This window comes from Gadus morhua, chromosome 12 (genome assembly GCF_902167405.1).
Source record: "Gadus morhua chromosome 12, gadMor3.0, whole genome shotgun sequence".
Taxonomy (NCBI): Eukaryota; Metazoa; Chordata; class Actinopteri; order Gadiformes; family Gadidae; genus Gadus; species Gadus morhua.
The window spans coordinates 11818071-11830616 of record NC_044059.1 but is presented as its reverse complement, the minus strand read 5'-3'; the positions used below and the strand labels follow the sequence as shown (position 1 = coordinate 11830616).

Genomic DNA, 12546 nt, shown 5'->3' with positions numbered 1-12546 from the left:
CATGGGTCCCAGGAGTTAATTCAGCAGAACTCCAGAAGACGAACGGTCCGAAGATCAAAGGGAGATCTTAAGATCCAGTGGTACGAGACGTTAGGGGGAGAGGGAGGCGATGGTGTGTCCTCTCAGAGGTGTAAGGAGGCTATAATTAGCGCCGCGCTAAATGGAACTGTGGCAATGCGAGGATGTGATGAGACCTCAGAACGTCCCATTCGACAGCTGAACTCTCTCCAGCTCTAAGCCTTCTGGGGTCCGTCTCATGGAGGCCGCATCCGGGGGTCATGTTTCCTCCCATGGCCCAGGAGCCGTTCACCTGAGAAGCCCCAGCTCGACACACCGGTGCAGGCACACCTGCGTGCCTTCTTCACAAAGTGGCTGGTCGACGGATTACGGGGAACAAAGGGGGGGGGGTCACAGCGGGGGCAGTGGAGCCCAGCCAACACAGCCCGCCCGCCTGCAAGCACAGGGCGTCTACCCCGGGTTTGGCTGGGGTAGACGGAGCAGACGCGATTAAAATCAAAAAATCCACTAACCACTTTAGACTTCAGCGCTGGATACGGAGATTACGCACCAAGAAAGGCTGAAGGAAGAAAAAACACTTGTTGAGCCGTGGTACTTTTCGTGAGGCGCGATTGGGAGGGTCCATCATCACAGTGTTGTTATCTGTATTGGGAAGGCTCCAAATACCGGGCTAGGCCCCCGTCAGACAGAGCCCGTCTCAGCAGCTGGTGTGATGGTTTTCTGCGGGGGGGGGGGGGGAAGGCGTTTTACTCCCTGCTTTGGACCTGAGGAGCACCGCACGTTTTTGGCGGAGGTTCCAAATGCCTCAAACCTAAACTCAGATCAGAGTTGTTGTGACACCTCCGTGTCGAACCTGCCCCGCCAGTTGTCCGATCGGTGGAATTCAATGATGTCAAATGATGTCATATTTCAGACTCGTTTAGATTCACTCGATGGTCACGTGACTGTGATGACAGTATTTTTGAATAGACACTTTCCCGTCTGAGGTGGGAACATGGTGGCATTCCGACTGGGGCTTTAAGTGCAAGGCTGGGAATGTTTTCACCCGTAGCAGACACAGAGCAGTTTAGTGCCCTGTTGTTTAACCTGCTGTTGATTTCATCTCCTCAAAAGTCATGCTCTCTAGTGGTCTGAAAGCCCCTCATCAAAGCTCACTGCTAATCTAATTTACTGCGGTTACACACCAAACAAACAACAACAACAAAAAACTGAAATTTTTGCCAATTAATTTTTATGGGCTCCAGAAATCAAAAGCATGAACTTGACCTTTTATTTCGTGGGGCGGTGCCATAGTGAACGAGTACTTCTTATTTCTTTGCCTTCTTCTTGCCGTCCTTCTTCTTCGGTGCCTCCTCTTCCTCCTTTCCTGTCGCGGCCTTCAGGCGCTGCTTCCCCAGTGGAGTCTTCGCATACCAGTTCTAGGAGCCAACACAACATGAGAAACAGCTTTGGATCCTGTTCTAGGAACCAACACAACGTCAGAAACAGCTTTTAATCCAGTTCTAAGAACCAACACAACATGAGAAACAGCTTTGGATCCTGTTCTAGGAACCAACACATCATCAGAAACAGCTTTGAATCCGGTTCTAAGAACTAACACAACATCAGAAGCAGCTTCACAACATTTATAGGAACCAACACAATGTCAGAAACCGCTTTTAATCCAGATATAGGAACCAACACAACATCAGAAACCGCTTGAATCCAGTTCCTGGAACCAACCCAACATCAGAAACTTCTTCTAATCCATTTCTAAGAACTGACACAACATCAGAAATATTTTCACACCAGTTCGTGGATTCAACGTATCCAAAACAGCTTCACACCAGTTTCTGGAACCAACACCACATCAGAAACAGATCCACCACTGTAGGAACCAACACCACATCAGAAACAGCTTCACACCAGTTCGAGGAACCAACAGGTTCATTCTCACCCAACCACCAACAAAAGACCCGACTGCAATCCAAACACAGTAACCAAAACTCAGATTTAGCGTCGGAACCAAAACGTAAAGTCCCCGAGACTTGGGCCCAATCCCATTTCTACCCCTAACCCCTTCCCCTTACCCCTCCCCCTTGTTTTGAAGGGGGAAGGGGAAGGGGTAAGGCCCAATCCCATTTCTACCCCTAACCCCTTCCCCTTACCCCTCCCCCTTGTTTTGAAGGGGTAAGGGGAAGGCGTAAGGGGTAGAAATGGGATTGGGCCTAAGGCCCAATCCCATTTCTACCCCTTACCCCTTCCCCTTACCCCTTCCCCTTCCCCCTCCCCCTTGTTTCGAAGGGGTAAGGTCTCACTTTGAGGGCCTCCTCCTCGTCCTGGAACACGGGGTCGAACTTGGCCAGCGGCGGGACGAACTCGGCGGCGCTCAGGGGTCGGGCGGCCTGCTGGAGGAGGCGGCGCTCCGTCAGCACGCCGCCGATCACCCGCACCATGTGACCCGGGGTGTAGCCGTCGGAGATCTTGGCCAGGGAGCTGAGGTCCAGCGCCGGGGTCAACTCCCCGCCCCGCTTCCTGATCAGCTGCTTCCACAGCACTGCCAAGGGGTCAAGGGGTCACAGGTCATGTCGATAAATGGTAAGTGGACTGCATTTATAAAGTGCTTTTCTAACCAGTGGCCACTCACAGCGCTTCACAATATCGCATACATTCACCCATTCATACAACAATGGCCACCATGCAAAGCGACAGCCGGCTCGTCAGGAGCAGTCAGGGAGAGGTGTCTTGATCAAGGACACCTCGACACTCAGCTAGGAGGAGCCGGGGATCGAACCAGCTACTCTCCGGTTACCAGCCAACCCGCTCTACTTCCTATGCCGCATGTCGTCGCCCGGGTAAGCGGTGGAACGCCGGTGCGTCTTCGTACCGTATCTTGCGCTGTAGTCCGGTCGGGGAATCAGGATGATTTTGTCGTACACTTTGCACAGCGTCTTGATGTCTGCGCTCCCTGGGTCCCTTGTTGTTCCGACGACAACGATGCGGTCTTCTCCACTGACGGATTTCAGAGCCTTCGGGAGGTCCTTCTTCAGCCGCTTCGGATCTGACTGGGAGCACCAGAGAGAGAGAAGGTGGTACGAATGACCTCAATTTAATTGGTTAAAAGGCAGGGCATGGCAAGGTGCTAAGATGGCTCCTGGATACCTCCTTCTCTTCCTTTGGGACTTTCTTGTAGAACATCTTCTCTGCATCTCCGACCCATATAACCGAAGGCTGCATCAATCTGGCCACCTGTAGTGAATAAAGGTCATGTTGAGAGAGCTCTACTGTTCCATCTGTAGTGAATAACGGTCATGTTGAGAGAGCTCTATTGTTCCATTATTTTCAGACCAGATAAAGTGATTCAGTCTCTTTCTTTGTGCTCCTCCAACAGCGCTGTGCAATAATTGGCAGCGGTTGAGCGAGAAGATCGTGTTTACATCTCAGTTGAGGTCTTTTCGGTGAAAGCTGGCGCATTACCTTGAAGACCAGGCGGAGCATCAAGGCTCTTCAGGGTGGAACCTGGTGCAATACCTTGAAGACCGTGTAGCATCACGGCCATACCACTCTTACCTTGAAGACCGTGTAGAGCATCACAGCCATACCACTCTTACCTTGAAGACCGTGTGGATCATCACGGCCATACCACTCTTACCTTGAAGACCATATGGATCATCATGGCCAGACCGCTCTTGCCCGGGTACTTCTCGGCAGTGTTGAGCGGGGACAGGTCAAACAGCGTGGCCCCGGCCTCTTGGCAGATGGCGTGAACCAACATCTTCTTCCCCACGCCCGCCGGCCCCACCAGCAGGATGGCCTTTATCAGCGGGGACTTCTCGTGGACGACCTTAGAACCTGTCCACGGAACGCAGAACATGGTCAGACTTTTCTACCCAGTGGCCCCTCAAAGCACTCTACGATACTGCCTAACATTCACCCATTCATGGACACATTCACAGACCGGCGGGCGGCGGCGGGGTCAGCCACGCAGGGCGACAGCCTCGTCAGGAGCACTCAGGGTGGGGCGTCTCGCTCAGGGACACTTCGACACTCAGCTAGGTGGAGCCGGGGATCGAACTAGCAACCTTCCGGTCACCAGTCAACCCGCTCTACCTCCTGAGTCTCATGCCAACCCTACATAGCGCATACATCGAGGGCTTTCAGAACGTTCTCTTCTTAGCCCCGGGCTACGGTCGATGCTAGCAGACTTAAAAATAACATTGAGGACATGTCAATTCAAGTTATTTTTTTTAAAACAAAGCTGCATTTTCTATATGCCGCAGGAGCAGTTAAATGGGGTTGTATGTTTCAAAATACCACAAATAAGACGTTGCGTGATATAAGCCGCATCTTATTATGCATCTATGCCCACAGCCGAAATACTTGAATGTACTGCCCAATACGTGTGTGAAAGCGTAAGGAAATTGTTTTAAATAGTACAATATTCCTTAGGCGCTGCGTTCATGTGATGGTTGAGAAACCGTCCGTGAGTAATCGAAGTAATGCCGATTAAAGCTTTAGTAAAACCTCCAACTTTTTGAAAGATTTAGAAAACAAGGCATCTTTTATTTTGCAAGCAATTAATTTAGACGCAGAGGCTTTGAATTATAGTTGAGAGTACATTGTGGAAAAACCGTCTCCATTGTTTTGGAGTCCGTGAGGAAGTGATGCCAATGTTTACTTCTTCACAAGGGGATCTTTTCACACGCAAAACCTAAGAGTACGCCACAGCGAAAGTCACGGTTCGGAAAAACGGGGTGCATGCGGGCGGCGGTAAAGTTTTCAGAAAACAGGGCGCCGAGGCCCTCAGAAGTCCCAGACTCAGCGGGCATCAGGAGGCTGACTGGCACGCAGCTGAGATCACGACCTTGATTACAGACACCCCCCCCCCCCCGGCACTTTCTGACACATTTAAAGAACAAGGAGTCTTTTGTATCGCAAGCAAACCGTTTAGACACAGAGGCTTTGAATTATCGTTCATGCACTGAGAACCATATTGTGGAGAACTTCCTTGTTTCCTGGGCGGTCATGAAGCGATGCCAGTGTTTTTTTCCTCACCGGGCTGTCTGGTACCTCTGATGTAAATGAGCATACGGGCCAAACATCGCGAAGGCATTAGGCGCCCAAATCGCGATTCTTTTTTTTTTTTTTTTTTTATAGGAGACACGGTCACATGACCTCACAGTTACAGACTCAGTGGCAGGCAGGCTGGCCCCCCCCCACTGAGATCCTCACTCGGAGAAGCCCTGCGGCCCTCTCTCCCCAGCCCCCGGGGGGCCCCCGGCCGGCCCCTCACCTAGAGGCAACACCCCATACAGCGCCAGGACTTGACGCACATCGGAGAGCGAAGGCATAGGCTCGATGTCGTTCTGCCGTAGAGTGGTCCCGAGGTAGCTGTAGTCGCCTGGGGTTAGGGAGGGGCAAACAAGCACAACACTTGTTGCTCCAGCCTATAACTCAGAGAGCATTTCAATCAAAGTGAAATTGATTTATCTTAAATAACCCTAGAATGAAGGGTGGCGGTAACACCCGGATTTCATGCCAAGGCACAGACAAGGGTAGTATTTCTCCACAAATAAACAAACAGAGTTTCCTCCAATCTTTACAGATTTTTGGTCCGCACCGATGTAGGTGGCAGATGATTGGTTTTTGACACTTGGCCGAAGCAGCTGGAACACTAATGAAATTACCTTGGAAATCCTGCAGCCTCACATCATCCGCCTGTCTCAGCAAGCCTTGTTCCACCAGCTCCCGATGCAGAGACTCAAAGGTCCTAACACATGTGAGTAAGAGCATTTATAGGGTCTTTGGAGCGCTATAAAAACGCTATAAAAACCCAGGGAGGAGACGGCTGCCCACAGACGATGAGGAGTCCTCCAGCCCCCATCGTAGTCACCACGCCTCACCTGTCGGACGTCAGATCTTTCTCCTTCTTTTTCTTCTTCCCGCTCTTTGATGCCTTCTTTTTCTGGTGACCAAAAATATACCAATTACAAACCCCGCCGAAGCATGATAGAACACAACGCTTGTCGTTCCTTACTTTGACGCTGGCCTTTGTCTTGCCCCCCTTGTCTTTGTCCACCGTGAGCTTCCAGCTCGCTAGCTCCTGCCTCATCAGCTCGTCCACCTGAGACCAGTAGAGAGGAAGGTGACGTCCGTGCACGATATCATACCATCCACAGTGTTACTCGCGTTCCGTCAGGTGTGTACTGTGACCTGCAGGCGGATCTCCGCCTCGATCAGGGGCCTCTTGTCCTCTTTGATCAGCTCCACCTCGTGTCTCTGAGTGAAGTTCTCAGACTCCCCGCGGTTCCGCCAAACGTCTGCCACACAACAAATACTGCCGTCAGGTCGCCTTCTGATCACGTGTCGTTTGTTGTGAGTGGCTGTACCCCACTACCCCATCTCCTCCCTAACTCTCCCAAGAAGACCCTCTTACGCACTTGTTGTATGTTCCTCATCCTTGCACTTAATGTACACACATATTGTGTGTTGTATGTGCGGCACTTATTGTATGTTTGTACTTCCTGGCACTTAATGTGTGTTGTACGTCCTGGCACTTAAGAAAAGTACTTGGCATCGGGTAGCATCCTATCCTAGCTCTCCTTGTCATATACTGGGAATGGGTTAACCTAGCGATCTTTAATGTACCGATAGCGATATGTTGTTTATTTTTCTTATTGTACGTCTGTGGAGGTGGGGCGGCGTCTGGCCTGCAGGGGGAGTATGGAGCACCGGGTCTGCTGGGGTGATGGGGTCTGATTGCGGACAGGTGTCTGCAATCTGACCCAATCAGGAAGTGTGTATTTATGTGCCTGCTTGTGTTTCAGTCAGGGGTTGGAGAGAGAGAGAAGGAAGACGCTCTCTGCGAGCCAGAGAGACCGTCGTAATAGAACGAGACGGACGGACGGAATGAACATTTTGTTCGTGTGACATTGTGTTTGTTTGCCCAGAAGGGAAAATAAACAGGAGTTCGCTCCATTTTCACTGGAGAACTGTGTCCTGACTCTTCTGAACCCGTTACAAAGTCGCTTTGGATGAAAGCGCCTGCAGAATGCCCTAATTTTAATGTCAATAGATCATAATGACATTGGTTTTGATACGCTTTTGATAAATCAATCCAGTTTCTTGTGTTGTGACTTCTAGCTTGACGTCAGCGCAGTGTAACATCATTAGGTTTGGTTGAAGGCAGAAGAGGACTGTACCTCCGTAGATCTTGGTGCTCGCTGCTAGGTCGCTGAGGAACGCAGAGGGTAACATCTTTAGACCGGCCTCTTCTTCCTGGGGGAAGACGAGATCTCCTTTACATCATATCGACATCTCTGCCTTTTCTCCTTCATCTCAGGTGTCCCTCCTGAGGATGAACCAAGGTTCAGTGTCACTGCGATCACTCCGGGAGTTGTCTACATGTTCTAACAGTGGCCTTGTTTCTTGAGTCTCAGCTATAAGAAGAATTTGAGATTTATTTTATTTTTACAAAAGGGACAAAATATATTGATGATTTTTTTTTTAAAAATTAAAATGTATATATACAGGATTATAGCCATGGGCTAATTTCCATCCTTAGTCCCTGACTGGAAGATGGTCCCTAAATAAATAAAAGAATAAAAAAAAATAAAAAAAAACATAATATACAGAGACACACACAGAGTAAAACATCATAATACACATAATAGACAGGGTTAACAGATCAGCGGCAGTGGACAAATTATAAATTATCCCAGTTTGTGACCACATGTTTGATTTTCCAGAAGCCATTTTCTTTTTTGGAATGAGAGTAGTGCAAGCTCTCAAGAGTCTCAATACGACACAAACCACGGGATGCACTGCCTCAATTATGTCCCAGTTTTTCACAAACAAATCTCAGTGCCACTTCCACATAATCTCATATTATGTGTAAAGGGTAATATATGGTGGCTTGATGTACATTTATTTACATCAAGTATGCACCAATTTATCGAACCTTTGGTTAATGTTGCACAGAATTCACGTTATTTAATGTACGTTCCGATTTCCAACCCCATTGAGGACATGTTTGAAAAGACTCGTGTGTGTTTGGGAAATGAGCTGCAGACATTATACCAGGAATGGAGGTCATTTCAAGGAAAACTACTTTGCCTGATGCATGCTTAAGGGCCAGTCCAACTGTGTGGCAGAGTGTTGCAAGAGAGGCACAAGATGAAGTCATGTACCATCTGTTAGTATCTTGGAACAAAGTAAAACATGCATTACAAATTAATTTAATTAATGTAATTAAATTAAAAAGTGCCCAGTTGGCCCAGTTCCTCAGGAGTGAAGGCTTTGGTGTGAGACCATTCCTCTCAACCTGTGAAATGTGAAAAGTACCTCCTCATCCCCCTTTCCCTTGTCCTTCTTTGTCTTCTCCTCTTTCTCATCCTTTTCCTTTGGCTTCTTGTTGACCTCCTCCTCTTCCTTCGCAGCAATTTCCTCCAGTAGCTGAAACAAAAGGCGAATCATCTCCCCTGAATAAAGTCGTTACCCCATCTGTTATCATCTCTCTACGGAACCGGGATGGAGCGGACGATCTCACCTGTTGAGGCGTCTTCTCAGCGAAGATCAGAGTGGAGCCTCCCTCCTCCTCGTCTGGGTAGTCTGGGAAAGACCCGGTCGCGTCGCTGGAACGAGACGAGGTCAGAACAAAACATTGACGCCCATCTCCTCGGCAGTCTCTCCCGTTACTCTCTGATGCCCTGACCGATCGTACCGGCACTCGAAGAACCACTGGCGGATCTGCGTCTTGTTCTTCTCCTTCATGTCGGGCCCCTCTGCCTCTTGCAGTTCGTCTGTGACCGTGACGATGGAGTCCTGGTAGTCCCTCTCGTGCTCCTCCTGTTTCCCCCGCCTGCTGGCTTCGTTCCTCTGGGCGGCGGCGATCGCAGCGCCCGGCCTCCAGCGGTCTGGCTCCATGACCTCCGGGGGCACGGGGAACCAGGGCCGGTTAAACGGGCCGCATCACATTATATTGACATTACATTCAGGGCATTAGGCAGACGCTTTTATCAAAAGCGTAGTAAAGTACAGTTGTCCGAAGGAAGAGAAACAGCAATATATCGCTGTCGGTACAGTAAGACGTACAGTAAGATGTTCATAGAATCGCTAAGTTAACCCATTCTCCGTATGGAACAAAGATAGCTAGGATAAGAGGCTACACAATGCTGGTTACTATTTTTTAGGTGCAAGGACGTACAACATACAATAAGTGCGTGCGTTTAGTGACAGAATGTTCTGGCTGAGCCAGAGCTTCAGCACATGGCTCAAACAACAGTCCACAGGAAGGCTTTGGAAACTGTTGGATAGAAGCTGTGTGCACTTGTTAGGTTAAGGACATGCAGACACCAGACAAGGGATTCACAGATGGTTGTTGTATTCCTGTTAACTGTTTGACTTGGAGCTCTGCTCACTGTAAAGTATTGCTCATCCTAAACAGCCCCTGACTTGTTGACTTACCATTCCCAGAAAGATTAGCTCCTGCTCCCGCATTATCTTGGTCCTCTCTCTCTGTGTGTGCCCTCTCCACATCTGTAACAAGTTCAAACATCACACAGGCGGCCTCATCGTTACGCTTTAACTGTCGGCAGGAATCGCTCTGATCCAAAGGTTTTCAGATACACATGGAGCAGGTCGGGTTTAGGCAGACGTTAGAACCAAGGACCCAGTAAATGGTAAATTAGTTTATACTTCATTTATACAGTGCTTCTCTAACCGGTGGCCAGTCAAAGCGCTTTACAACACTGCCTCACATTCACCCGTTCATGCACACATTCACACACCGACGGCGGTGTCTACCATGTGAGGCGACAGCCAGCTCGTCGGGAGCGGTCAGGGTGAGGCGTCTCGCTCAGGGACACCACGACACTAGGAGGAGCCGGGGGTACGAACCAGCAACCTTCCGGTTACCAGCCAACCCGCTCTTCCACCTGAGCCACACGCCGCCACTTGTGTACCATATGGCTTGGAGTCCTACACTCTAATGGATGGATGGATGGATGGATGGATGGATGGATGGATGGATGGATGGATGGATGGATGGATGGATGGATGGATGGATGGATGGATGGATGGTACGGCACCTTCTGGATGCAGAGGGCGGCGGCGTGGGGGTCGTCGGCCCTCTGGTCCGGGGCCACGCTCTGCCTCCTCTTGGCCCTCTGGATGTCCCTCATGAAGCGGGCCCGGAGCCTGCCCTGCCGCGCACGCTCAGCCACCTGCAGGGTCCTGATGGCCTCCTCCACGCTCATGGCCTGGGAGAGGGGGGGCTTGGGGGGGTGGGAGGAGGATGAGGGCGGTGGTGGTGGTGGTGGTGGTGGTGGTGGTGGTGGTGGTGATGGTGGTGGTGAGGGTGGTGGTGGTGATGATGATGAAGAGGAGGAGGAAGATGATGATACATGAATATATGGTGTGTTACCATACAATTTATCTATCTATCTATCTATCTATCTATCTATCTATCTATCTATCTATCTATCTATCTATCTATCTATCTATCTATCTAGTTAGACAGACAGACAGACAGACAGACAGACAGACAGACAGACAGACAGACAGACAGACAGACAGACAGACAGACAGACAGACAGACAGACAGACAGAAAGAAAGAATATAATATAAATTTACAGCGACACTTAAAGAAGTTGACTTCACCCTAAAAACACCCTATGAGTTGCCTCATAAAATATATTTGGATGATCGATTCAACATTGTCAATGGCCGAGTGGGAGGAAATGAACGAATTACAAATTCAAAGGAAGATAAAGCGCCTGCATTCCTGAGTGGCCCCCCCCCCGCCGAGTCCCTCCCTCACTCTAAGGTTCTCCGGGACCTCCATGGTGCTCGTGATGTCTGACAGCATCTTGCGTCGCTCCTCCAGCTCCTTGGCTCGCTCGCTGAGGAAGAACCTCGGGATGGGGATCTCAATGTCGGCCTGCAGAGGAGTCATCATGAGATCACCGTCAGAGGACAGATCTGCTCTGTTGGCCCGCCGGGCTCCACCGCCACGCACGCACGCACGCACGCACAGACACAGACACACACACACACAAGGAACAAAATGCCTGTTCTCCCACTCAGAGCCCACTATCAGCACTTGGGAGAACCATATCCTATGTTATCCTACGAAGGATAGGATAACACTTAATCAATCCCAGGAGCCAAATTGTTAACACACAGAAACGGCCGGAAACCAAACAATGCAAGCCAAGGTTCTGGGCAATTTAACTCACGATAAGATAACAATATCTTCACGCAAACCTCTTATTATGAACATGTGGACATACATCTGGCTAATAGGGCTGAGTCACAGAATCAAATACATTCTAGTCTAATTAACCGTCTCCGGATGTGGCGGCCAATCAAACGGCTCCGCTCACCGGCGTGAGCTTGAGGTCCTGCAGCACGTCGTCCATGTAGTGGTACTCGGAGAACTCCTTCTCCACCATCTCGTTCTTCAGCTCCACCACGCGCCCCATCACCCCGTCGAGCACCCCCCGGATCAGCCTCCTCTTCTGGGGCTGCAGCACCTGGTCGTACGCCTCCTCCAGGTGCCGGAGCACGCGGACGTAGCGCACGTACAGCGTGATGAGCCGCTGGAAGAACACCACCCGGTCCTTCTCCGGGCGGGCGGGCTGCGGCGGAAGCTCCTCCGCCAGCAGGCTGCTGAGCTCTACCTGGGCGTCGGCCCACAGCTTGTTGTAGGTGCTGTTGGCGGGGCAGGACAGAGGGGGGGGGGGGGGTTAGTGTCTCGGGTTCAAATCTCCTTACTGCAACATACAGTCGGGCAGATGGTTGGGCGTTGATACGATTATGACACATGGGGGGGGGGGGGGGGGGGGGGGGGGGAGATGACTTAATTGTTATGGTAAAGAGAATCATGAATTAACTGAATATTATTTCCCCTTTGCAACCCCCTTTTTTCGTCTCTTTAATGCCAGGGAACCTGAAATTGTGTGTGTTTTAAACGTCTATTTGTAATAGTAAGCAATAGTAAGTAATAGTCTTTTTGTAAAAACATGTTTTTGCGATACTATTTACTTTTCATAGTGTAACAGGGGGTGGACTTACACTCAAATAACATGCAATGCATGGATGAGCCCGAATGGGACTGAGTGAATGTCAGTCAAAGTTGTGTAGGTTTCACGCAGTTAGCCGCTAGCATTGAGCTATAAGTTTGGTATTATGCCAAAGTGTGCCGTAACGTTACCTGTGTGACATGTCTCTGCGATGACAGCGTTTCAGTGTGTTTTCACCACGGTTTCACATTGGATTTCAGGGTCTGTTCGGTCCACGGTCCGAGTGGGAAGCCATCGCTTGGTCTGTCTCTATGGCAACCATGAACCGGATATAGCTGACGTCGCTCCTTATATGCATATATCCTCTACGTTGGACTGAGTTGTTGTTGTTATTCAGATGATAAAATGGTAATTATTAAATAGTTATAATCCAAGTCTATTCTAAGGGATTTCGTGAAACGTATAAAACAGGAAATCTAAAACGAAATATTTTTCAAATGCAGCACCGTGGGCCGCCAATAGGTG

General features: G+C 49.8%; 1 protein-coding gene across 1 annotated transcript; it reads right to left on the bottom strand.

The window, feature by feature from the left end:
• Positions 1-1241: 1241 nt before the first annotated feature.
• Positions 1242-12358, bottom strand: zgc:153738 (dynein regulatory complex protein 11). Its single transcript, XM_030372201.1, has 19 exons — positions 12213-12358; positions 11383-11710; positions 10818-10937; positions 10086-10271; positions 9463-9534; positions 8720-8925; positions 8546-8630; positions 8341-8451; positions 7200-7275; positions 6211-6317; positions 6035-6121; positions 5901-5962; positions 5685-5767; positions 5291-5398; positions 3650-3849; positions 3160-3246; positions 2885-3062; positions 2316-2554; positions 1242-1436 (listed from the first exon to the last, which is right to left on the bottom strand). Exons 1-19 carry the CDS (start codon positions 12221-12223, stop codon positions 1326-1328), a joined length of 2457 nt encoding a protein of 818 aa, XP_030228061.1. The 5' UTR covers positions 12224-12358; the 3' UTR covers positions 1242-1325.
• Positions 12359-12546: the final 188 nt, after the last annotated feature.

What these genes read in the sequence shown, in the direction of transcription:
- zgc:153738 (XM_030372201.1), bottom strand. An exon ending in AGGACCTCAAGCTCACGCCG is followed by an intron (nt 10,938 to 11,382) that starts GTGAGCGGAGCC and finishes ACTCCTCTGCAG; the next exon opens with GCCGACATTGAGATCCCCAT. An exon ending in AGCTAATCTTTCTGGGAATG is followed by an intron (nt 8,926 to 9,462) that starts GTAAGTCAACAA and finishes GTGCCCCCGGAG; the next exon opens with GTCATGGAGCCAGACCGCTG.